This window comes from Sapajus apella, unplaced genomic scaffold (assembly GCF_009761245.1).
Source record: "Sapajus apella isolate SASKATOON/1434 unplaced genomic scaffold, GSC_monkey_1.0 scaffold23, whole genome shotgun sequence".
NCBI lineage: Eukaryota > Metazoa > Chordata > Mammalia > Primates > Cebidae > Sapajus > Sapajus apella.
The window spans coordinates 24,467,117-24,492,029 of record NW_022436963.1 but is presented as its reverse complement, the minus strand read 5'-3'; the positions used below and the strand labels follow the sequence as shown (position 1 = coordinate 24,492,029).

The 24,913-nt window shown below is 43.0% G+C and overlaps 1 protein-coding gene across 4 annotated transcripts in view; it reads left to right on the top strand.

Moving 5' to 3' along the window:
* Nucleotides 1–24,913, top strand: part of PDZRN3 (PDZ domain containing ring finger 3) — a 235,955-nt gene that overhangs the window by 172,928 nt on the left and 38,114 nt on the right. Inside the window, exon 1 of one of the 4 annotated variants that reach the window (XM_032290490.1) lies at nt 11,519–12,901. The exons of the other annotated variants lie outside the window; for them this stretch is intronic. Within the exon in view, the coding sequence (XP_032146381.1) occupies nt 12,833–12,901 (69 nt within the window). The 5' untranslated portion in view covers nt 11,519–12,832. Of the gene's footprint in view, nt 1–11,518; nt 12,902–24,913 lie in introns of those variants that run through there. 4 annotated transcript variants of the gene reach the window in all.

The window sequence follows — 24,913 nt, the reverse complement described above, 5'->3', positions numbered from 1 at the left end:
GCATGGGTGGGAGGGATGGAGGTCTGGGAGAGCCTGAGTCCGAGGGTATAAGGCCTTGATTTCCTGCATAGACTAAGAGGAGCAGTGCAACCAAAGGGAGGGCAGAGCAAGGATTTGCATTTTAAGGAAGGGCATAAAGTTTTTCTCCACCATGAAAAATGCAAATTGTGTGTGTGTGTGTGTGTGTGTGTGTGTGTGTGTGTGTGTGTATTTTTTTTTTTCATTCGAGAAGTTGGCAAGCAGCAGGGGAAGGTTCAGCCCACATCTGTCTGAATTAGTCAGGAATCCTTCCATATCATTGTCTGACTATCACCAGAGGGTTGGACCAAGCTGGGAAGTAGGAGAAGGCAGGAGCTAGGTGTCAGCTCCCCTGGCACTGCTGAGGTCAACAGAATGCACAGGTCATGAGGGTAAGGCATGAAAACGTACTTGCTCGATTCACTATGATTCAGTATTTTAAAGATGGAACTGAGCAGAAAAGGTGCTCCATTCTCCATTCTTCTGTGCACTCTGGTTACCCTTCTTCCCATGGTAAGGGAGGGTTCACGTCACCAGAAGGAAGCTGCTTTCCATCCACATTCTTCCCAGCTTCCCTGGGACACGTTGTTGACTGTCCCTGCCAGCAACCGAATACTTGTACAGAGAGTCAGGCAAATAAGAAAGTGGAGTGAGTATTTTGCAAATTTAAGCTTACTCTGTTTTGAAACTCCTGAGGTTATGTCTGATAATTTCTTCAGGTTTTTGTTTTCCAGTTAAGGTACTAACAAATGAATTTTTTAAAGGTCCTTATAAGACAAATATGTATTTGGCCACTCTGTTAGTCCTCAGCATTGTTCCCCTTTAATTTTACCAGTCCATGAAATCCAAATAATGGAATAGTATTGGCGTGTAGAACATACAGTGTGATTGGTGATTAGCTAGTGTGGTGGGATCGTGGCATGGCTTGGCCAAGCAAAGCTTTGAAGAAACACTCACTGTCCATGTAACTGTGTATTTATTCCTTTTCCTGAAATAAAATGCCTCACCCCAAGGTAACATGGTAGATGGACTTAAAGAGAGGATGGGCAGAATTCAGAGTGCTGATGGAGACCCCTCTGCAGTGACAGGTGTAAAATGAAATAAGCTGTTAATGTTCCCCCTTTCATTCCAAAAAATAAATTGTGGTTTCAGAGCACCCACTTATCAGCTTTCTAGTTGATATCACCCAGCACACTTGTGCCTACCCCCAGGGGCGAATCACCTGAAAGATGTTGGGGTCAAGGCATCAAAACATTTGGACGCACATTAATGGGTTTTACACCTTTGTATCTCTCTGATATTACTGTTTCGCTTCAGCAAGCCCACTAATATCAGATATATCCTATCAGGGACTATTTTAAATCACTTCAATTTTCCCTGCCCCTGGGCTCTGGCCATCAGATCAGAATCCTAAGCATGTGTTGCCTGTGATCTAGTGTTTTCCTTCCCACCATTTATAGGAGAAGGAACTTTATTAGCTTTTGGATACACATATATCAGTTTTAAAGATTAAGTACAACATCAATAGTTCTTACCCGGCTCTCAAGTCTATCGAGTTGTTATATTTTCCCAGAGAATATTAAAAAATTAGTATTGCCATTTGTGGAAGCATTTTTCTCTTAAAATAAACCATTGGTCATAATGGTGTTTACTTACTTATTCTCTGAAGTCCTGTTTTATATAGAAAGTAAATCCAGGATAGAAGCTTGATAAGTAATTTCAGACTTGATAGCACATGAACCTTATAGGTACGAGTGAATTATGAAGCCTCACTTTTTTTTTTCCTCAAGTATCTTTCTTACAGCTACTTGTATCTTCTAGGTGACTTTAAAATATTAAACTAGCTTCCCTTTAGTGCCCAAGTTATCCATCCAACTCACGCTTCTCCTTAGCCTCCAAATTCTTTCAGACACGAACAGCCAACTCACCGATGACTCAATTACTGGCTGTTGGAAAGGACCATCTACACAAGGGCATGTCCTGAATCCTAGAGTCTGGCCAAGAATGAAAACGAACAGCTGTGCTTCCCAGATCCACTTCTGGCCGGGGTTCAACCTGAGATCCACCAAAGAAGATACTAAGTAATTTGGCAATTGAGATTCCGAGTTCTGAATTCAGATTTAGGCTCTCCCTCTCTGCCCTAGTGTCACCCTCTTGCCATTTCATAGCTTCCTGCTTCACTTCAGCCTACATGTCAGTCACAGGCCTCTTTGCCAGCAATCATTTCTGTCCCATCATTCATTTGCCTTCAAGACCACCATTCATATGGACTCACCTTCCCTGGGCACCACGGCTCATGTACCTGCTTCATCTCTAGTCAAAGAGTTCCCTTTTCTGCGTTTCCTCACGTGTGGCTCCAGCCTGGATTGTTTTTAACTATGTCTATATTCCCTCCATCTTGTAACACCCAGCTCAGATTGTGCCTTTTCCACCAAGGCTGTAGTATCCACAGCAAACCAAAAAGCGTGGCCCCAGGGGCTGTGTTGTAGTTACGCAATGGGGGTTATCGGGAGAAACCTTCCTCACTCTGCCGCTACCCCTGCTCTCTACAGCTGACTTCTCTTCTCCCGCTTTACGGTTTAGTCCTGTTTCCCAGGAGACGTCGTAAGCTGCTGGGGTATAGAGACAGGTTTTACAGTTTTTCTGTACTCCCTGAGCTGGGACAATGCGTAGCACAGATGCTCAATAAGCACTTGCTTGTTGATTAATCACGGTAATGAAGTTATTATTGGTCATAAACCATGGTGGGGTTTTTATCTTCAGGAACTTGTCGCTTTCCTCTTAGAAGGAAGAGGCTGGTCACAGTCACCATTCTGTCCTAGGCACTTAGCATAACATTTGCCTGCTTAAATGAAATGAGTGGGAGGACAGATGGACATGCCCTCAAGAAACTGGCACAGTGCAGACAGCAGCAAATGCTCTGGCAGAGCACCTGGGAGCTAGAGATCAATTCTGATGGAAAAATCGGGGTGGGCTTTAATATTCATGGGATTGGAAGGATGGAGCTCATATCTCAACTAGCACAACGGTATGTTTGGAAGATATTCCAGGTAGGGCTAATGGGGTCAATAAAAGCATCAGGGAGTGAAAGGATTAGGGATGTCGGTTAGAAAGCAGACCTAAGCCTGGGGGGCAGGGGGGTTTTGGGGAGTGGGTAGCAGGAGACAGATAGAAAAGGCTGATGAGACAGATGTGGGAAAGGTCACAGTGAGGCTGAAGTTCAGTGCCAATTGGGTGTTTGTTCCAACTATGTTACATATGGTGGGATATCAGAATTATGTGGCATAAAGATGAGCCCTTTTTAATTTTGAAATTCATGTGATTATAGTAATTTTTAATACATAGCAAATGATGCCGATTTTTCATTTACAGTAGGGATTAGATTTTATTTCAAAAATACTTTAAGTAAAACCATGTGAGTAGCTTTAAAGAAAAAGCTAGACTGGCTCAGTGGCTCATGCCTGTGACCCCAGCACTTTGGGAGGCCAAGGCAGGTGCATTTTTTTAGGCCATGAGTTCAAGACCAGTCTGAGCAACAAAGTGAGACCCACCCCATTTCTACAAAAAATAAAAAAATAGCCAGGCATAGTGGTGCCCACCTGTAGTCCCAGCTACTCAAGGGGCTGAGGCAGGAGGATAGCTTGAGCCCTCCTGGAGTTCAAGGCTGCAGTGAGCTATGATTGTACTACTCCACTCCAGCCTGGGTGACAAAGCAAGACCCTGTCCCTAAAAAAATAAAAAAGAAATCAAGTTAATAGTAGTAGTGGCTATACATCAAAAATTATGGTGGTGCTTCACGCCTATAATCCCAGCATTTTGGGAGGCCGAGATGGACGGATCACAAAGTCGGTAGTTCGAGATTAGCCTGGCCAATATAGTGAAACCCTGTTTCTACTATAAAATACAAAAATTAGAAAATCAAGGTGGTTCCCTGCAGCTGGAAGTTTGGAATGCACAGATATGGAAGTGGGAAGACCCCATGTGGAAAGTCACCTGGAACAGGGACTCCAAAGACTTGGGGATGGTTGGAGTTTGGCAGCTGGGAAGCCATCTGCAGACTTAGAGCAGCTGTCCTCCTGGGGTGGCTGCAGGCCAGATGCAGACAGCAGCTTCAGGAGGGTAGGGGGTTTTTGTGTGTTTTGTTTACCACTAAACAAGCGTTGGGCTCATAGTAGGCGATCAGTAAGGAGGCGTGAATGAATAGATGGAAAGTATGAGGTGAGGTTTTTATTTCTACCCATGACACTGACACCCACTGAGCTGGTGGTGGGGTGCGGCTGGGAGCAGCTGGATTCCCACGCCCCCTCTTAAAGTGAGCTCAGAGGAGACAGAGCTCCTTTCAGGTGAAGGAGGAGAAAAGGGAGGGAGGAAGGTAGGCTGCAGTCTCCGCCTGTGATCTTATACCAAGGCTCTTCTATTTTATATTGTCATTTTTAACCAACACCACAGGGACCTAGGCACCTTAGTGTACTCCAGTTGAAAGTGACCAGTGAGGAGGCCTGGGAGGGGCTGTGGCACAGGGGGACCACACACCCAATCTCAAGGGACAGCTTTACCCTGCTTCTGCTCATTTCGTCACATGGGAATGCAAGGTCATATGTGCCACATACTAGGAATTTTCAAAAGATGTAAAAAAAAAAAAAAAAAAACATATATTTTCAGATGACAGCTGCTGATTTTTTGAATTAGTACCTAATGTAAGATGTTAAAGATGCCACAACAGCCCACCATAGAGTTTGTGACCTCTCACCTAATTCTTTTGTTTTAACTTAATGCCATCACATGAATCTCCCTCAAGGATTTGTAACACCCAGTTTTCCGTGTAACATTTTTCCCAGCCTGTTTTTCTGGTCATTTCTCTGAATCCACAGTAACACAATTGGTGTCACGTTCAGGTGCCCTGTAGCACCAGTTCTGAATCTCCTCCCTTCCTTCATGGTATCACTTGTTCTCCTTTTCTCTCCTTAGAGTCTCTCTCTCTGCAGCTAAGCCTGGCTTAAGTTACCTAGGACTTTGAAGCATGCAAAGGCCCCCACCTGAATTCCTACAAATCCTGGCCCGATGCCCTCCCTAGCTCTCCTCTGTCTCAAGTGTTCACCACGCATCTCCATTTGTTTCTACCACCTCTCCTGCCTGGACTCCAGGCCTCCAATTTCTTTTCCTCCTGTCAGGTAGAACCCCATGTCCAGGGTTAAGGCAGGTCCTCCAGGAGCCCAGCAGGGAACCCTCAGGGTGGCTAGGAGCCTGGCTCAGATCACAGAGCCACAATGCCCATCACCACCCCACCATGCCATTTGGAATGGAGCCTGTGATGCACTGGTCACATTCACATGGGCAAAGATACCACCCATGGACCATGATTGAGACCATTCATATCCCCCAGACTCAGTAGGAACTCTGTGATGAGGCCATTTGGCGGCTGTAAGTATTAAAAGGAAACCTCATATCTGGAAGGAGATAGTCTCAGCAAGCCATGCCTTGTCCTGTTGAACAGGCCAGTCATTTAGACTTCGTGTATTGATCCGCATCTTCATGAGTACCTTGTGTGTCTTGGATTGTTGTCTTTACCAGCCCCTGCCATTTCCCAAGAAGCCAGTTTTGAAAGCCTGTTTGCCCACCTCAGCATTCCTAATGAAGATGTAAGGTCTTACTTGCTTTGAGGTTACAAACTCTGATGTCATTTCTGCCATTTGCAGGCTGTGTGTTCTTGCGCAAATTGCCTTGCCTCCCTGAGTCCCAGTTCCCTCCTGGGTAAATCGGGGGTAAGAGGAATACTTGCCCTGACTGTATCATCACTGAGTGTCAAAGACTTCTTGGCTCAGTCTGTGATTGTTTTGTTGGCAAATTATGGTCCACAGGCCAAATCCAGCCCACAGCCTGGTTTGGTACAGCTTTCAATTAAGAATGTATTTTACATTTTTAAATGGTGGTTATGTAAGCATCCATATACTCTTCTTGCTTTTGCCTCTTGGCCCACAAAGTGTAAAATATTTACTGTCTGGTCCTTTTTAGTAAAAATTTGCCAACCCCTGCACCAGCACATGCTGGAAGGGCTTTCTGGCCCTAGTTTATCACTGTTCCTTTGGTTTATTGCACACCCACAGACTGTGCTTTGATACCTTTCAAGGTTTTCTCTCTTTTCATGAGCCCTACCCCTAGTTGGTGGATTGCCCCACTATAAGTGGAGGAAACCAAGTTCCCAAGAGGCTGTGAATTTCCCATGATCTATGCAAGTTGTTCTGAGGGACTGGGCTGAGTTCACTCACTACACATCCCTGCCCCATGCCCAAGACACTCACTGTGCGAATTCACACTTGTTCTTTCCAAAGAGCACGGGCCTTTTGGAGGCTGGGTATTGTCCTAGGCATTTCAGGGGTTACAAAGACGACTTGCTTGGGAACTGCCCTCTGGAATTTCAAATCTAGTTGCAGAAATGGGGGTACCCATTTGTCGCCAGTGACAGGAAACAGTGTGTTCTGAGACCTCCGAGGAGTAAAGGTGTCTCAGGGGGATCCCTGAGGCCTCAAGTCCCTCAGAAAGCTTGGGTTGTGTGTTGTGACATCAAGGCCCATGAAATCTCCTTCCTGCTGGTGGCCCAGGGCAGAGATGCCTGTATTCTGGCCTCCCCATTCCGAGTCTCTGTGGCTGTTGCAGGGTCTGTTGCATGACTCTCAGAGACCGATGGTTACTGGCATGCTTCGCATTTGGAGCCAGTCGTGGTGTGCACACAGTAGGCTGTCCTGGCCATGCACCTTGCTCCCCTTCCCGGCAGGATTCAGTGTGTGCCTCCTCTCCATGTTATTATAAAAACCACAATTACTTTTGCACCAGACTAATACTTTAAGTGAAACAGCGAGCCATCAGTCTCAGGCAGCCAGGATGTTCCTCAAGATCCCCAAAGAAAATGCCTTCAAGACAGCAGCAACTCAATCAATTTGGCAAAGGAAGAGTATTTTTTCATTAAAAAACAAGTAAGAGGCTGGGCACATTGGCTCACGCCTGTAATCCCAACACTTTGGGAGGCCGAGGTGGGTGGATCATTTGAGATCAGGAGTTCAAGAGCAGCCTGGCCAATATGATGAAACCCCACCTCTACTAAAAATACAAAAATTAGCCTTACATAGCCTTTCAGAAACAAAAACTGCACTCACGGCTGCTATTACATGTTTTTCAATTCATCTGACATTTTGTGTGTGTGTGCATTCTGACATCTTTGAAGTTGCTTTTTTCTTTGCTATGAAGACACAATTTTCATCTACCCTTGGCTTTCTAGCAACCCCTTACTCTGTGTTCAAGAACCAGTGGCCACTCACTAAATAGGGTTCAGACAAGCTATTGAAAAGTCACCTTGACAAGGGTGAGGGTTCACAAGTGACTAAATCATTTTCTTAACAGATTGTGATTTGGGATCTCTGGCCATGAATAGTATACAGGGTTTGTGGGAGCAGTTGTCCTACCAAAGGCAGAAAAAGCGATTCGTCCATGTTTATGGCCTTGACCTTCTTATGAGAGCCAACTTTTTTGTTCATATCAGACACTCTTGTCCGTCTGCTCACTCTTGTACCCCCAAAGCCCAGAAAAGTGCCTAGTGCAGAGCATGTACTCAATAAGTATCTGATGCTGAATTTATTCATCACATATTTATGGAGTATCAGAGGAGGAAGTTGGTGGGCATATACCACTGAGTAAGGCCTGGTTTTTACACTGGAAGAGTGCTCTCCAGGGAGGAACAGAGGATGCAAACACACAGTAACCACCCATGTGAATCGTGCCATAAGGAGGCACCTGGGAAGTGCAGCAGGGCACTGGGGAGGGTGGGACAGAGGAGGTGAGACAAGAGGCACTGTGAAGGCGATGGAGTGGAGCATCCCAGGCAGAGGGCATGGCCTGTATATAGACATGGAAGTGTGAAAGAACCTGATACAGTTCATTCAGCGCTGCCGGAAAACAGCATGTATGTCCAGAGGACATAGATGGGACTAGGCAGACTAAGAGAAGTTGGGTCCATACACATGAGAAATGGGGCTATGTCTTGAGCTGGATGGGTTTATTGGCTGTGTGTGTATTGTTAAGGACTATTCCAGCCTAGTCAACAGTAGCAACTCAGGGGAGAGTGGGGTTCCACCTGGGAAGAAGACTAGTTAGTGAATCTGTGTGATCCAGGAGGAAGATGGAAAAACCTCCAGGAAAGAAAAGCCAGTGGGCAGGTCTGAGAGATTTGAGAGGGGAAGAGTATATGCTGTGACTGGCCCGAGCCTAACAAAGGGATACCATTGCTCCACATGGACCTGTTTCCTCCTCAGTCCTGCCATCTCACTTCTTTTTGACATGACTCTTCCAGAAGTCCATATGGCTGGAGTGGAAGTTCATAGCATGGTGAGACCTGTGCTCATCATTACAGTAGAGAAAACAAGGTTTTATTTCAGGTATCAGGCAAACAGACAACCCAGTCAGTGTGCTGAAAATAATATGCTTGAATTAGGTAGCATATTCAGCAATTAAATAGAAGTTCATGTCTACATCTGCTGACTGTCTGTAGCACTCCTGATAACTTACGGAAGTTCGAAGAATGATTATGAGGGATATTCCCTGGGTACTTTAAGTCCTTTGTGTATATGCCTTGTCTATCTCTTTGTCTCATTGTGTGTTCCTTGCTGACCCCTCTTTGCACTTTATTTTTAATTTCCACGAAGGCAGGAAGAGGCAGGCATCTGATGGTGCAGAGCACCCGAGAAGAGTGCCTTGTGCTCTGGTGAGCTTATTAGGCGCTTTCCAGTGATGTGATTACTAACTTGAAAAAGACGTTAAGCATCTTCATCAAACAATGTGTGCCTTTGTATGGCCAGTAGTTTTTTCATTTTTACTGGGACAGCTGTTCTCTCAAAAACGGTTCTATGATAAATAACTTACAATCACTGACAGGCTTTCTTTACCCTTACACTGTCTCTGGGATGAGCTTTACTGACTGCCAGGGTGTGTATCATCAAGCAGGTAAACCTCGTTTTTTTACACAATTGTGTGTTTCTTACTATAGGAAAGCAACATTTTGAAAATAAAACACCATTCTAAATGTGCTAGATGATTTTCCGAAGTAAAGGGTACTTTAAGTGCAAAAAAAAAAAAAAATCACTTTGGTATGTCTTGTTTTAGGCATAATGGGTGCATGAGTGTTTTGCATTTTTTATTCTAAATAATACGTATTAATCACAAGAATGGAAACCCGACCATGAGTTGAATTTGTATTAGTGCCCTTTTCGTTCCTTTCTGCACCCTGCAGATTGAGGCTCTTAGACGCCAGGCTCACCAAACTGCCCTAGTAAGGCAGCTGTTCTCAAAGAGGTGCAGGCACCCTTGAGGGTCCAGATCTGTGAGGTCAAAAACATTTTCGTAAAAATATTAAGATGGTATACTGTCATTCCTTTATGAGTATATAGTACAGTGGAGTTTTCTAGAGGCTACATGATCTATCACAAGCATTTGAATCCAGAAGCAAATGTGAAAATCCAGCTGTCTCCCATTACACTAGACCTTAAAGAGCTTTTGGAAAATGTAAAACTATGCTTTCCTTCTCAAAAACTTCTGTTCTGGAAAATACAGTCATTTCATTAAAATGTTATTTATATTATGTAATGGGTTTGTTATTGCTATTTTTGAATGAATTAATGAATAAATACTTTAAAATTTCTCATTATTTCTAATATGAGAAATATTGCTTAATATAACCCATATAAATAACAGTTCTTGGGGTTCTCAGTAATTTTTGAGAGTGAGAGAGTTCCTGAAACCAAAATGTTAGCGAGCCACTGCTGGAAAGTATAGTGCAATAAAACTCCCCCAGCTTCTTAATGAAATTGGGAAGCTTTCTAACAAAGAGTAAAAGGATGAATAAAGTTCCCTAATCATGTAGCTTAGGCCCATTTCTACTTTTATTTGTGGATGTGCAGGAGAAAGATGAAAAACAACTTTGAAACCACAGTCTTACGAAAAACATAACTTAAAGGCCCTCAACTTAGCCGGAGGAGAGCCAACCATGATCGCAAGCCTTTTCCTTGTGAGGACACCCAAGCACACTTTGTTTTCCTCTCCCTGCTGGCTCTTGCCAGTTTGTGCTATGAATGGTGGGTTTGTGAGACTGCACAGCTCATCCTTCATCTCTTCATGCAGCCAATGAGTATGTTTCCTGAGGACCTTTATGGAGCCTGGGCTGATAGAAATTCAGACCCAGTCTCTGCCTTGAGGAAGCCGAAAGGCTTGTACAAGGAAACAGCAAATACAGAAGCATTAAGTGAACAGAGTCATTACTGATTTTGGAAAGTGATGCAAAGGAAATGAACAGGGTAATACGACACAGTACTTTGGAAGCTCCCAAAGTAAGTTCATGTAAGATACCTGGCAAAGGCTTTTCTAAGGAGTCTTCATTTGAGCAGAGCTAAGGGTAAGGGGTTGTTAGGAAGGAGAAGGGGAAGAGCAGTTGTAGCAGAGGGACCTGCAGAGGCCCCATGGAGGGACATGGCTTGCTGGCAGTGTGATGAGCACCAGAGTGGCTGAATGATGATGGGTATGGAGACACTGATGGACAAAGACCAGATTTTACAGAGCATTGTAGGTGCTGGTAAGGAATTTGGGTTTCAATCGAAGAGGATGGGAAGTGATCTGAGGGCCTTTCAGCAAACAGTGGAGTCATCCTTTTTCTGCTTTGTGAAGACCAACCGGGTGACTGTGTAGGGAATGAACTGGGGGAGGGAGGTAACTGGTAGGTAGGCAGGAGAAGAGGCAGAGAGCACCCAGGAGGCTCTAGACATCATCAGGTGACAACCCATGGTGTGCAAGGGTGACAGGCAGAAGTGGACAGGTTTGAGATCTAACTGATGGAGTCTGGTCTGTTCTACCCCATATAGATCTCAAATCTGTCCACTTCTGGGGTAGGGATGAGACAAGGAGAGTAAAGAAGCATGACCTCTGTTTTTTATTACAGCTACTTTTCTTTTCTGAAATCATTGCAACAAAACTCTGCAAGGTAGTTAGCATCACACCTATTATTTAGCGATTAGGAGACCAAAGTGCCAATAACTTGCCCATGGGTCAATAGGGCCCTGCACAGCATCAAAGCAAGTTGGCAGTTACTGCAGCTGCCCCGCTCCATCTGTGGCTTCCTTTCCCTGGTGGTATGCTCCAGCTTTCTGCCCCAGTCCAAATGGTGACACCAGGTGAGGGCCTGGAAGGAAGGTTCCTCCCCCTCCAGTACGTCAGGTCTGTTAGCTGGTGTAAGCCAAGTCACTGCCTTGTCTTCTGTGTCTGAAAAATGGGTCCAGAGGCATCTGCTGGCCACCAGCCCAAGCAGGATTTTATTGGGACTGGTTTATTCATGTCTCAGGTGTGTCTCGGCTCCCTGAGAAAGGGAGCATTATTCTTCGGGCCCCATGACACGTCTCAGTAGGGGACGTGGGAGTCCTCCTCGGAGACAGTTAAACCTTTGTAAAATGAAACCTTTGTGAAATGGTGAAGGCTTTGGAAGCAATTGTAAGAATTTTAAACATCGACCATTTTTGTTGAGAAAAAGGTACCTGTGCATTTCGTTCAGGCAATGGGACAATCATTTACTTAAAAACAAAGTTTTTTAGAAAAGCTGTGAGGCTTACTCAGTGGGACAGAGGCTGCAGGGGGAGGAGAGAAGCAGGAAAGCAAGAACCAAAATTCTTAAATGTTGTCTGTTCTCACCTCCCAGGTATAATCTGGCAGCTCTCTGCTTTCTTGACACAATGCAGGGCACAGCTTCAGAGGTCTAGGCAGGTGCAGAATGTCAGATACAGATACGTAGTAACCAGTGACAATCAGCCCAGCCATATCATCTCTGAAATATCTGCAGCATCTGTATAGCTGAGGGGATGGCATGAAGCTGACTGCTTCTCTTCCTCCCAGTTAGCTGGGCAGCCCTTCAACAAATAACTTTCTGCTTTTGGAATTGAAAATGCATTTGGGGAATGATTATCTGCTTTCTCACCTGTAGGGCAGCCTCTCTCCTTATAACCCCTGGCTACTTTGCATACTCATGGATATATCCTGCAATTTAAATTTTTATATTTTATTCATATGTGGAGTATTTTTCCTGCAACTTTGTAGAGCACTAAATATTATATGAACATCATTCAAAACATGTCCTTTCCATAAAGTCCGTTTATATGCCATCATTATCTGCAGCATTAAATACATTTTATATCATAAGAAATTTTATGATATATTTAAAAATGAATTTCTACTTAGCTGAAACACATTAGGGATTATCCTGAGAGACCTTGCTGAAAATGCAGTCATGTTTATTTGTAACTGCCAGAAAATAGCTTGCAAAATTGTTACTGTCTTTTATTATTCCCTACCACTGGAGCACTTGCTTGTTAATTAGAGAAATTTCAACTGTCATAGTTGGCAATTATAGCTTCTGTATCATTGTCTGTTATGAATAGTCAATGAGAGCTGATTAATATGCATGAGCAGCAGTATATATAGCGTGTGCATTGGACCACAATCCAGCTGCCAGAGTCACTCAGAGGAGGGAGTGGTGTGCGTGTATGTCTGTTTGTATGTGTGTGTGTGTGCACGCGCGTGCATGCATGCATGCCGCGAGGGGAGGAAGGGAAGCGGGGAAGAGGGAAGAGAGTTGTTTTCTAGCCTCTGAGAGCAGTGCCAATGTGAAGCGTTGCAGTCGCCTGACTCACCTGAGGCTTTCCAAGGATACCTTCAATGCCTGCACTGTAAGGGAGCTGCTTTTCCCGGGTACTGGTGAGGACGGAAGCCTGCCTTTGACGTTTTTCTAAACATGGGATGCAGTTTGTGCAGTCTGCAGAAGCAAGAGGAGCAATACAAATTACTCTATGAAGTTTGTCAGGTAATGCCCTGCATTTTATTCCGTAGAAGTGCACAGGCACCCACCTGGCCAAGTGTAACTTCTAGGAAAGGTACTGGGGATTGTTGTGCGTGGTTTCGTGCATATTTTGTGTTCTGAAAGAGGCAGCCTTTCTGACTTTTCTGTATATTTCCTCTTAAGTCTGTTACAAAATTTTCCATCCAGTGGCACTTCGGTGCCTGCATTTGAAAATATAAATAGATGTTGATGGTCATAAAATGTGTTTCAAGCAGTCTTGCCACAAGACTTCTTCACAACTGACCTCTCTCCAGAGTGTCAAACTCGAAGGGTCAAAGAGTGGTCATGCACCCTTTGAACAAGTTGGAGAAGACATGGATGATGATTAATGCTTGCAAGGTTTTGTCTGTGTTTACAAATAGTTATAAGGCGCTCTTTTCAGTACAGCTCAAGCCCTCTGCTGACTTGGTTCTTTTAGCAATTCTTGTAGTGGGACATAAGATTCAAATTGGTACTTCTCACTTGCCATTTCTGTCTCTCTCTCTCTTTGAAATTTTTAAGAACTTCAAAAGCAAGTGACTCAATCTTGGGTGCTGTCATTCACATCAGGTGACTTGCATCTTATAAGTCATTGTGAGCAACATGAAATTTCGGTTGAGGTGAGATGGGATATTTATGATACAACCCAGATAATTTATCTTACATCTTTGTCAAATGTTTTATTTTTAAATATTCAAGTTCTGTTCTAAACTAGGAGGTTTCAATACCGCTGTTGGTAACCTACCTTGGCAGGTAAGGATTTTCTCCTAAAATCATTCTTCAAATTTGTCTTAAGTAATAAGAAAAAAAAAATCATAATCCAGCTAAGGTTTTCTTTTTAGATAAGCACTTTAGAAGAAGGTTGTTATAGCAAGTAAGAAACAAAGGGTGTGTGTTTCTTGATTTATAACAATCAATGGCATATTAATGTTTTTTAAAGAGCCAGACTTTTAAAAAAAGAATTTGGTTCTCCATCAGTTTAGTGTCATTTTTTGCTTAAGCCACCAGGGGGTGCTTTGCTTAAAGAGACGCCGTGAGAGCAGTGAAAAGTGGGTCGGCTGTCTCTCTGGACAAAACCTAAAGATAAAATGACCCTGGGTGAACAAAAAGTGTCTGTTTGTCTGTCTGCCTTCCCCACTGACACACAGAGAGAGTGGAAACAAACCTTTTGAAGTTTGGTACTCTATGTAGGCAAAGGGTACATATCTTACAAAAAAATAAGCATCTTAATAAGTCTTGGGAATAAATACATTTCACATTCAGGACTTTACTGGACTCGTGTCTTTTCCAAAGCAATTGAGAGACGTGTTGTTGGAGATCTTGCGCAAAAGTGCTGTCGCCACTAGCAATCTGGCCACCATCCCTTGTGTGATCATGTGGTGAGTTGCAATCCTTAGTTTGCCAAGTTATCCCATTCAGTGAGCTGGGGAGCTCTCAGTGAGTCCCGCATGCAGACGTGAACCAAGTGGAATAGCAGACACCATCATTTGGGCAAGGTGGTTGTATTACAGACTTTTGCCACGATATTTGAAATAGCTCAACATAGTAAGTCAAAGGTAGTTTTTAAAACTTGCATTTTAAAATGTTTTGTTTTTTACCGTCAGTGCACAGAAATTATCATTCAGCAGTCATGGTTGTGGATGTATTAATTACACTGGCCCCCCACAAAAAGTAATTCTACCACATCTCCGGCAAATAAGTAAACTTGTCTTTTATTCTTCTGTATTATTTGTGCTCAATCCCCCTAGTCACCCCACCCCCATCCCACCCACACACATACATACAACTGCCCCCAAAAGAGGGAGCCTGGATTCTGTTGTTTGTTTTTAACTAGGTGAATTTATGTGGAAATATTTCTGGCTAAAGCATTGCGCAGTAAATTGCTGATAAATGACTTCCATCTGGAATATACTTTGTCAGCAATTTAGGAAGCCATGCAGATTTATTTTCAAGAAACTCAAACTACTTTTCAGACCCATTACCCTTGTGCCAACTAAGTAAAATCCCCCTTTCTCCTATTCTTTGGGAGTTCTGAACCGTAGCATAAAGGAATTCACAAAACACTTGCAGGAATTAATAATTGCATTCTCGCTCTTATTATGCAAAGCCTTATTAGAGCAGAGAAATTAAGGTTTCCATAAATTACAGTTCCAGAAGGTCCGGTGTGTCTGGCTTCAGTAAGCCCTCGTAACAGCAGCACAAAGAGGATCAAATATTCCAGGGCTCAGACTTTATCCTTTCCTCATCCAGAGATAATTCAAAGAGATGCTCTTCATTAGGGCCGTTGGCAAGCTGCCTGCAGTTTCTTTTGGGGGGCTGACGTGAGCTTAATGATGCAGAACAATGGCTTTGCCTCTTGTTGCACACATACCTCATTGTACCTTTAATCACGTTGGAAAAACAACACATAAAGTTGCCTGGTCATTGAAGGGCATTACAAAGAGTGCAGACACATCAGTGATTGGGGCCATGCATTAGAAGATGCACCAAGACACTTAGGGACACTCAAACACTTCTCTGGGGAGGAAGCCTCCTGCCTACCTGGGGTTGGTAAGGTCAGGTTCAGTCAGGTGCAGTGGTTCTTTGTGCTTTTAAGATAACTGTGGTGTCCAGGTGGTGGGGGTTGCAGGGCATTGTGGAACATCAAGACAGGGTCTCCGCCTACCAGAAATTTGAAATTTAACAGCTGCTTCATGATTTGGAAAACTTTAGCCTGTCTTGAATAAGTCTGAGTACTCAGAAGCACTATTAAGGTGAAAGGACAGGGAGGGCTGTCAAGGAGTACAGTCTCCTACTTGGATAAATTCATTGGCACAGGAAATCTCATGTTCTGGGAGTAAGGGGATAGGGAGCCACACAGCTCTTGGGCTATGGCTGGAATCCAGCTAAGGGTGATTACCAGGTTTTGAGGCCAGGGCGTGGGGGTTGGCAATGTCAGGATGGGAATGTCGATAGCTCTGTGGCTTTGATGCCAGTGACTCCAGCACAGGCTAAGCACCAGCCTTGTATGCAGCTGTATACTGTCAGGTCAAGGGGACAGCCAGTCTATGGATGCTTTGAGGAAGGTCTTCCAATGGAGGCCAGAAAGAGGGAAACAGAGTGGCAACCCAGCCAGTATATTTTATTCTTTCCACCTCTTCTAACATTGACCAGAGACTCTTTGTAAAGTGATGACATTTACTAATTTGTTGAGGCAACAAGGAAATAATGCTAGTTGAGAGTTAAGCTTCAAACTAGAAATTATGGCTAGCACATTGTCCTAAAGTCCACATGCACATGTTCAAGATAATAAGGAAAACTTATTTATAAAGTTACAGAACCCTTCATTGCCAATAGCCACAGCATAATTTATTGTGCACTTACTGGGTGTCAACACAACGCTGAGTGTCAGCTGTGCATTTTCCAATGAGACCTGCACACAAGCATGAAGAGATAGGTGATGCTGTCTTCCCATTTCAAAAAGAAGAAACTGACATACCAAGGAATTATAGTGGGACTGGGAGTCAGATCTGCACTGTAATTCCCAAGTCTGTGGATTCTTTCCTTGTGTACATCATTTTCCAGCAGTGTCAATGAATGAATGATGACTGACTTTATAGGGAAACTGTGGGCCCCTTTTTAAAAATCACGCTTGCCTTTGCAGGGCTAACATAAAGTCTCAGACACGCCCATGTGTTACGTGGTACCTCCTGAGAAGGGTTCCCATACGGATCCTTCGCATCAGGGGAGGGTGGCGTGCAGAGAAAATAAGCTCCTGAGTAGCACACAGTTCCCATTGGCTTCTCAGGCAGCCTGAAGAATAGATGATCGGAGAACACTTGTGTCTTTTTGCCTCTCAGTAATAACAGGAAATATCACATAAGATTAATTTGTGCCTCTTGTGCCACTTGAAGTTGTTGGCTTTGAGAAGCAAAAACTACCAGTAACTGTGACTTGCCAGAAAACTATAGATGTGATACAGATTTGTGACTCTTTATACATCAACCTAGCAGCCAGTTGGCTAGAAAAACACAGATTTCTACAGTAAATACTAATCAGAATCAAGTTAATGGAAAAGTCTGGAAATTTGACTTTGCACAATCCTGCTTGCATATTTAATTAGCTATATGCAGTACTCAGATGAGTTTACTGCTGTAGAGCAAAGCGACTCTGCATCAGCTGAGTCAGATGGGTCACGGTTCGATTAAGTATGGACCCAGTTAATGATGGTTAATTGGATGAACATAAACTTGACCTCCACCTAGCAGTTTTGAACCTGGCAAAATTTTCCTGCAAGTAGGAGTGTGTTTGCTTAAACAGCCTATTAATTCTAAAAGCTTTGTTTTAGAAGCAGCTTTGTGAATTCATTTAGGCGAAGTAGATATGGAAAAAGAAAGCTCATCTTGGCTGGGTATGGAGGCTCACACCCTATAATCCCAGCACTTTGGGAGGCTCAGGTGGGAGGATTGCCTGAGACCGGGAACTCAGAAACAGCCTGGGCAACTTGATGAGACCCCAATCTCTATACACACACACATACACACACTCTCTCTCTCTCTCTCTCTCTCTCTCTCTCTCTCTCACACACACACACACACACACACACAGAGAGAGAGAGAGAGAGAGAGAGAGAGAGAGAAATTTAATTTAGCCAGACATGATGGTGCATGCCTGTAGTCCCAGCTTCTTAGGACTTCACTGCGGTGAGTGTTGGAGGCTGTAGTGAACTATGATGATGCCACTGTATTCCATGCTGGGGGAGAGACAGAGCAAGACCCCTTCTCTGGGGTGGTATAGGGGAGGGAAGTCCATCTTCTCCTCCTCCTACCTTGACAAACCAGGGCACTTTATTGACTGTGGGGCCAGTGTATGGCTAAGAAAGTCACTTTTTAATACATGGGCATTATTTGTCACTAACTTTTTTTTTCTTGTCAATTAACAATGGATTATAAGCCACTTTTGTGTTGATTCTGAAAAGGATCTACCAAGGGTGGGACCAGAGATTACCTCTTCTTTTCCTGCTTGTCTCCTCTCTAAGACGCAAAGCTTTGGAGGACCATAAAGGGGCTTTCCTTCCTTTCCCTTAGGACCAGGGCCTGATACCATCCTGGCGTAGGTGTCCTTATGAAGTGTTACCAGGGTGCCCTGCACTTCCCTCCATATTGTTTCCTTATATATGTTAATTTGGTCTCCCATGTTACACTGTAGACTCTTCGGAGGTCTCATCACCACTGTTACTCTCAGCACATGGTTGGTTGAATAAGTTGGATTTTATAGTGTCTGTGGGGAAGAGTGAGGAGCAAGAAAAGAAGAATACAAGTTAGGAATTTAGAAAGAGAACTAGGGGTTGAATGAAATGACCATGGTTTGGACCAAGGAGTTGAGGATATGGAACAGAGGGGACACAAGACATTCATTTTTCATTCATTCAGCCAACACGTTAACCCAACCCACCAACGAAGCACTGAGAACTAAGGTTGCTCTTCTGGCTCCCCAGTGCCCTTAGAATTCAGTGAATTAACTATGGCTTACAGAGCCCTGTGAGATCCAGCCTCTTCTGACCTCTCCCGTAAACCTCATGCCCTGCTCATCTGCCCTGGTCCTTCAGGCCTCCTTTCGGGACCCAGAACCCACCTTATTCCTTTCTTCTCAAGACTGCAACTGGCTGTTGCTTTCTTCCTGCAAGTTAGTTCACCAACTCATCCTTGAGAACAGCTTAAATGTCCCTCTCCCTGGAGCCCTTACCTGACCTAAGAAAATCCCCCCACCTACTCTAACTTCTCTGTGCACTGTTGATTTCCTTCCAAGCATTTTTCACAGCTCCTGCACTTCGTTGACTTATCATCTGTTTTTAACCCCAGTCTCCCTGGGCAAATGTCAGCCCCATGAAGGTAGTTATTTTGCATCATTCTCTGTGAAGCCCCAGGTCCTAGCATGTGACTAGTAACTGTTCAGGATGTGTTTACCAAATTAACTTCTGAGTGAGAAATGTATCAAGTGGATCCCACTTTGGTTTGGGAAGGGTTTTACCCTGACAGATGTGTCCATGTCCCTGATCTCTAATGGCTTCCACAGAATTACAGCTGCATGTTGCCATGAGGCAGATGGTACGAGGTCACGGGGAGAAGAGAGCCCCTCTCTCTGTGTTTCTGTCACCCACCTGCCATGGCACGCAGAAGGAAACATATGGAACAGTGAAAAAATCCAGGTTTAATAAATGAGTTGTCTCATGTTCATTAATAGTGCAGGAAAAGGTCATGGGTAAACGTGGGTGAGGGGTGGGTAATGCACAAGAGAATACCCTCAGCAGTTTGGGGTGAAGGCACAGCAGAGCATGCTAACCCTCCTGCATTCTCTGACCAGTGAGGAATTAGGCAGGGAACAGTCTTCACTCTCTAAAGCCCACAAAGCCAGTTTCTAGCAGTGCCACTGTCATTTATGTGACGGGTGTCATAACGTTGGTGAAATGTAGCTGAGCTGTGCTGCAGAAGAGCTAGAGCTTCTCTGAGAAATGTCAGGAATGAATGTGTCCTGCCTGGAGTGACCTGCTTGCCTACTTGTTCATCAAGGGCGTCTTGAGTTGCGTGCTCATTGGTGAACTTTGAGGAAAGGGTCCCCTTTCCATCTACTAATTGCCTGCCTTACAGGATAATTTTTTTTTCAAATACATTCAATGATATTTATCAGCTTGTGATAAAGAATAAGCAAAAATAGTAGGGAAGCGAAAGGTATTATTGGCATTAATGTTCAGTTGTGTTGTATGCTGGTCTTGATTTTAGTGGCAGTAGGAGGCAAGGATAGCTTTTTGACTGTGGAAGAGTCTCTGGAAGTTTCTCTTAAGTCGTTAGTTCTCAGAGTAGGGTCCTGGCCCACCAGCATTACCATCCCCTGGGAACGTGCTTGTTAGAAATGCACTTTCTCACGCCCTGCCCCAGAGCTGCTGAATCAGAGACTCTGGAGTGGAGCCCAGCAATTTATTTCACAAGGACTCCAGGTGGGTTTGGTGCAAGTTCACATTTGGGATCCTCTGTTCTATATTAAAGCAAAAATGCTGGAAGAAGGAGGACTGCTAGGTGACCTAAGCCTTCTGACAGATTTTCTTGAGTCTTTGTTGGATGAGTAGGCAGCAAAGAAGTCACATCTCAGACACTAATATGTGGATCAAAAATTTAGCCATCTGTTGGTTAATACCAAAAATAAATTGTTTTGTTTGAGAATTTTTTCAAGCAAATAGTTCTGTAATATCTAGTTTACAAGTAGAAAATTGAAGGTTATTGTTTTGTCTGTAAAGGCAAGAGAGAAGGAGGTAAAATTCTCAGATACATCTGATCATATTCATCAGCTTGTGATAAAGAATAAGCTGAAATAGTGCAGAAGTGAAACAATATTATTGGCACCAGTGTTCAGTTTCTGTTGTACACTGGTCTTGATTTGAGTGGCAATAGGAAATAAAGACAGCCTTTCTGACTGTGGAAGAGTCTCTGGAAGTTGCTGTATATACAATACATTACATATAGTATGTATACATTATATATATAATGTATTCATATGTATGTGTGTGTATATCTCACCATATTCCTTCTCTGAATCACTTCAGGCTGTACCATTATCCTATATCCTCCTAAACAAGACATGCCCTACTCCTACAAATACTCCCTTCCCAATAGTAAATAAGAAAGTAATCTGATTAATTTCCAATAATGTGAATGATGATGGGTAGAATTCTCCTTCCAGAAGAGAATGTATTTTTAGGAAGGACCCTATTACCCAAATGAATCCAAATTTGCAGAATTCTGATGAAAATAAGTTTGACCAGGGGCATCTTTCTGATGAGAGGTAGATAGCACCATACTGACAGGTCATGATTTATAGACACCACATCTGGGGGACTTTCAGGTTACAGCCTAACTGTCAATTAACATCATTGAACAATCTTTAGTATACATTCCTAGATTTTTTTGTATCTGAGGATGACCATTTTTAAAAGTCTTAATAAAGACTGCCCCCAAATGAGTCAGTCTGTGTAATACCTACCAGTGTATGAGTATCCATACACTTAACTTGCTCTCTATGCCAGTACTCACTGGGTACGAAGGGGATTTTCTTTTTTTTTTTTTCTTATCTGTTTGCCTATCAGCTTGTCAAAGTGACAGACTTGCAAATGATGGAATCCTGTTTTTAACTCACAAGCTTATACCAGTCTCGAGGTACAAAAATTCCACTAGGGCAGTGGTTCTCAAACTTGAACTGGCATCAGAATCACCAGGAGGGCTTGTTAAAACACTGGGCTCTGCACTTTACCACTAGACTTTAGATGCTTCTGGCCTGGGGGAATCATCCTTTGAAATCCACTGCTCTAGGAGAATCATAATTAGGTAAGACTGATGGATGAGCGGATAAGTGAAAGGATGGGGGAAGACAGGGCATTTCTGTGCCTCTTCAGTTGTACTAGCGTCAAATTGCTTTCCATAAAGGTTCATGTGGCTTCACATCCCTGCCAACATTTGGTATTGCCTGACTTCTTAGTTTTCCAATATAGTGACTATGAAGCAGTATCTCATTGTGGCTTAAATTTACTTCACGCTGATTCATGAAGTTGAGTATATATTTATGTATATTGGCCATTTTTGAGTTTCTTCATTGTGTGTAAAGTGCCTGCTCCAACTTTTTGCCCATTTCTCTGTTGGATTTTTCATCTAGTTCTCTTGGTTTTAGAATTTTGAGAAACATGGTCTGGATACCCACCCCTCAGATGTCAGTGTTGCACACATCTCCCAGTTTGTGGCTTGTCTTTGCATTTTCTTTATGATGTCTTCCAATAACCAAATCTCTTTAATTTCATATAGTCAAATATATCTCTTCTCTTTTGGTTTGTGCTTTTTAAATCTTTGTTAGGAAACGTGTTTCCTATCTCAGTCATAAAGATACTTAACTTATATTTTCCTCCTAAAGTTTTATATAAATTTTGTCTATCACAGTTACTTTTTTATATATGGCATGATGTTAGAGTCCAACTTCATTCTGTACACACACAGATTTTCTGGTACCTCTTATAGACAAACCCATCTCTTCCTCATCACGGGGAAATGCCAGTTTCCCTCTGTGGTTGGTAGGTTCACAGGCATTTGTTGTAACATTCTTTGTAATTCCATACATATATCTTAGACATTTTTAAACTTATTTGACATTTAAGAAAACATTAAGAGGAGACCCAAGAAGAAATATATTTTATTAAAAGCCTTCACTACCCCAAATTCTAAAGGAAAGTAAATCCGAAATGGTAACAGGAAAGGTGGAGTTAGCTGGCTGTAAGCATCTTTACAAAAAGTACAAAAAGTTGCTTTTTTAAAAAATATAAAGCATTCTTCATCTGTACAAAGATTTTCTCAAACTGTAACATTTGTTGTAAAAGAAGAGAAGACACATCTGTAAGATGGCAGTTAGAACTAATGTTTTTATAAACACATTTCCTAAGTTTACATGTTTCTAGCTAAAGAAATCTTAAGCAAAAAGTTTATTGTTTTTTGTGAACAAACAACACATAAACCAGATAAGGCAAACAAACACTTACTATTCACAGCACTAAACCAGTGAAAACAGAGGTAATTTGTCAGACATCTGGGAGAATAACAGTTTTCTCCCAGTGCGTTAAGCAGTTTACCATAGCAGAGACACATTCCTGTTTTGCCACACATGACAATTAATTATTCCCCTCCCCTGCCCAAAAGTGTCAGTGGTTGTGGCACATAACATTAGAAGTGACATGCATTTTAATAAAGTAAAACTCTAAAGAATATGAACCAATTTTCCTTCATCAAGCAGCTGTTTTCTATTTTGGGAGTCTCAAAACAGAGAAATTACTATCCTTCATAACAATATTTCAGTTAGCAGCGGGAGATGAAAAGCAGCAGCGATTTCCCCTCAGAATCACAATGTATTTTACATTCAAGTTTATGTTCCTTTATATCTAGTTAGGAGATGACTGGCAGGAATAACTTGTAATGCACAGAGTGTACGTTTTATATACTAGTTACTATACGTTGCAGCCAACTGCATCCACTGATGTGTTCCTCTTTGGACTAATTCCTTAATAAGAGATACGGCTGCTTCCCTTGGCTTGGTATTTTCTCCTTTTGTTTCTTTCTCTGGCAACTTTCTGAATCTAAGATTTGTAGCATTGGACTGAGTATCTGGAAACTTCCCAGTATTTAAAGTTTGAGTTGTTTAGCATGTCTGTCTAATCTCTCCCTCCCCAATTAAATTAACTTGAACTTTTTGTGCAAGTTGCACCATGGATTGGAACTGAAAAGTAGGGACTATTCCCCAAAGAGGAAAGGGAGGGAGTCAATCACCACCGAGATATCGACCAAAAGGGTCCATGCATCCTTTTTCTCAGTTGTCCATGAAGTCCCAGAATCAACTCTATTCCGTATCCAACCATGGCTAAGAAATAGCCAGGGGAGGGATATTTACTTGAAACAGAGTTCCAGTGTTGTTTATTTATCCTTGAATTAACAAGTGACAGCCCAAGATTAACATTTCAGTGATTTTTTTTCCTTTCCTCGTAAGAACAAATAGCTTTTGAGTATTATTTATCCTGCACAGGCTTAAATGCATCAGTTATATACAAAAGCTCATGTAATTCTCACACAATCCCTTAAAAATATAGATACTGTTATTATTTCCATTTCACAGATGAGATAACTGAGAGTTAGAGTAGTTAACAAAGTGGCCTGGGGTCACACCACTGGTAAGTGGCAGAGACAAGATCATAACACAGGACCATCTGACTCCAGTGGCTTTGGGCAGCCTCCCTCACTCATCCTGTCACCACACCGTAGCGGGTGTCTCCCTCCAGTGTTCCTGGAGGAACATTCCAGTGCAGTACAATAGAAAGGAAAGTCGCTGCCCTCAAGGGGCTTACATTCTACAGAGAGATGGGGTCAGAAGTTAAATACTACACTGATAAGAATACAATTACAATGTGGGGTAAAGACTCTAAAAGAATGTGGTTCTACTGCAGAAACATCATATGAAGACCTAAACCAGAAACTCTGCTCAGTTTTCTCCTCTGTAAAATGGAGGTACTTGGCCGGGTGCAGTGGCTCACGCCTGTAATCTCAGCACTTTGGGAACCCAAGGCAGGTGGATCACAAAGTCAGGAGATCGAGACCATATGGCCAACATGGTGAAACCCCATCTCTACTAAAATTATAAAAATTAGCTGGGCATAGTGGCACACATCTGTAGTCCCAGCTACTTGGGAGGCTGAGGCAGGAGAATCGCTTGAACCCAGGAGGTGGAAGTTGCAGTGAATCGAGATCATGCCACTGCACTCTAGCCTGGCAACAGCACAAGACTCTGTACCCACCCCCCAAAAAATGGAGGTAATTTTGTAGCTGTAGCAGTTAAATTGAGGTATCAAGGTGATATCTTGCTCAAGTGGAAGTTCATCCTATTTTGTTAAAGCAGGAGAAGGATTCCATTTGCAAGTTGCCACAGTCTAGAACCACCTGATTGTCTCGAAGGCAGCATTTACTGAGTGCCTACTGCGTTCCCTGGGTCATGTGCTGAGGGAGACGTTAAAATAGCCACTTGCTCACAGTGTTCATGGCCTACTTCAGAGGACCTCCCTTTCCCTCAGAGCCTCAGTTACTAAAGGGGGAGACGTTCTTTGTATGGCTCTGTCATGGAGTGGCTCTGGAATCTCTGGGCCTCTCTGAACCTTAGACTCTTCTTCTGAAGCTCAGGAATATGAGCTCTTTCTCCTAGGGTGTTAGGAGTGTCAAGGTGATCTTTAATGTATGTGTATGTGTATCTGGAACCTGTATGGCATGGTATTAGCTCTGTATGTGGGCATATAGTCAACACTTCATATCTATCGGTTTTTCATCTGTGGATTCAACCAACTGAGGAACAAAAATACTTGGGAAAAAAATAATTCCACAAAGTTCCAAACAGCAGAACTTGAATTTTCCACATGGCAAGTACTATGTTGAATTCCTATGAATTAAATGC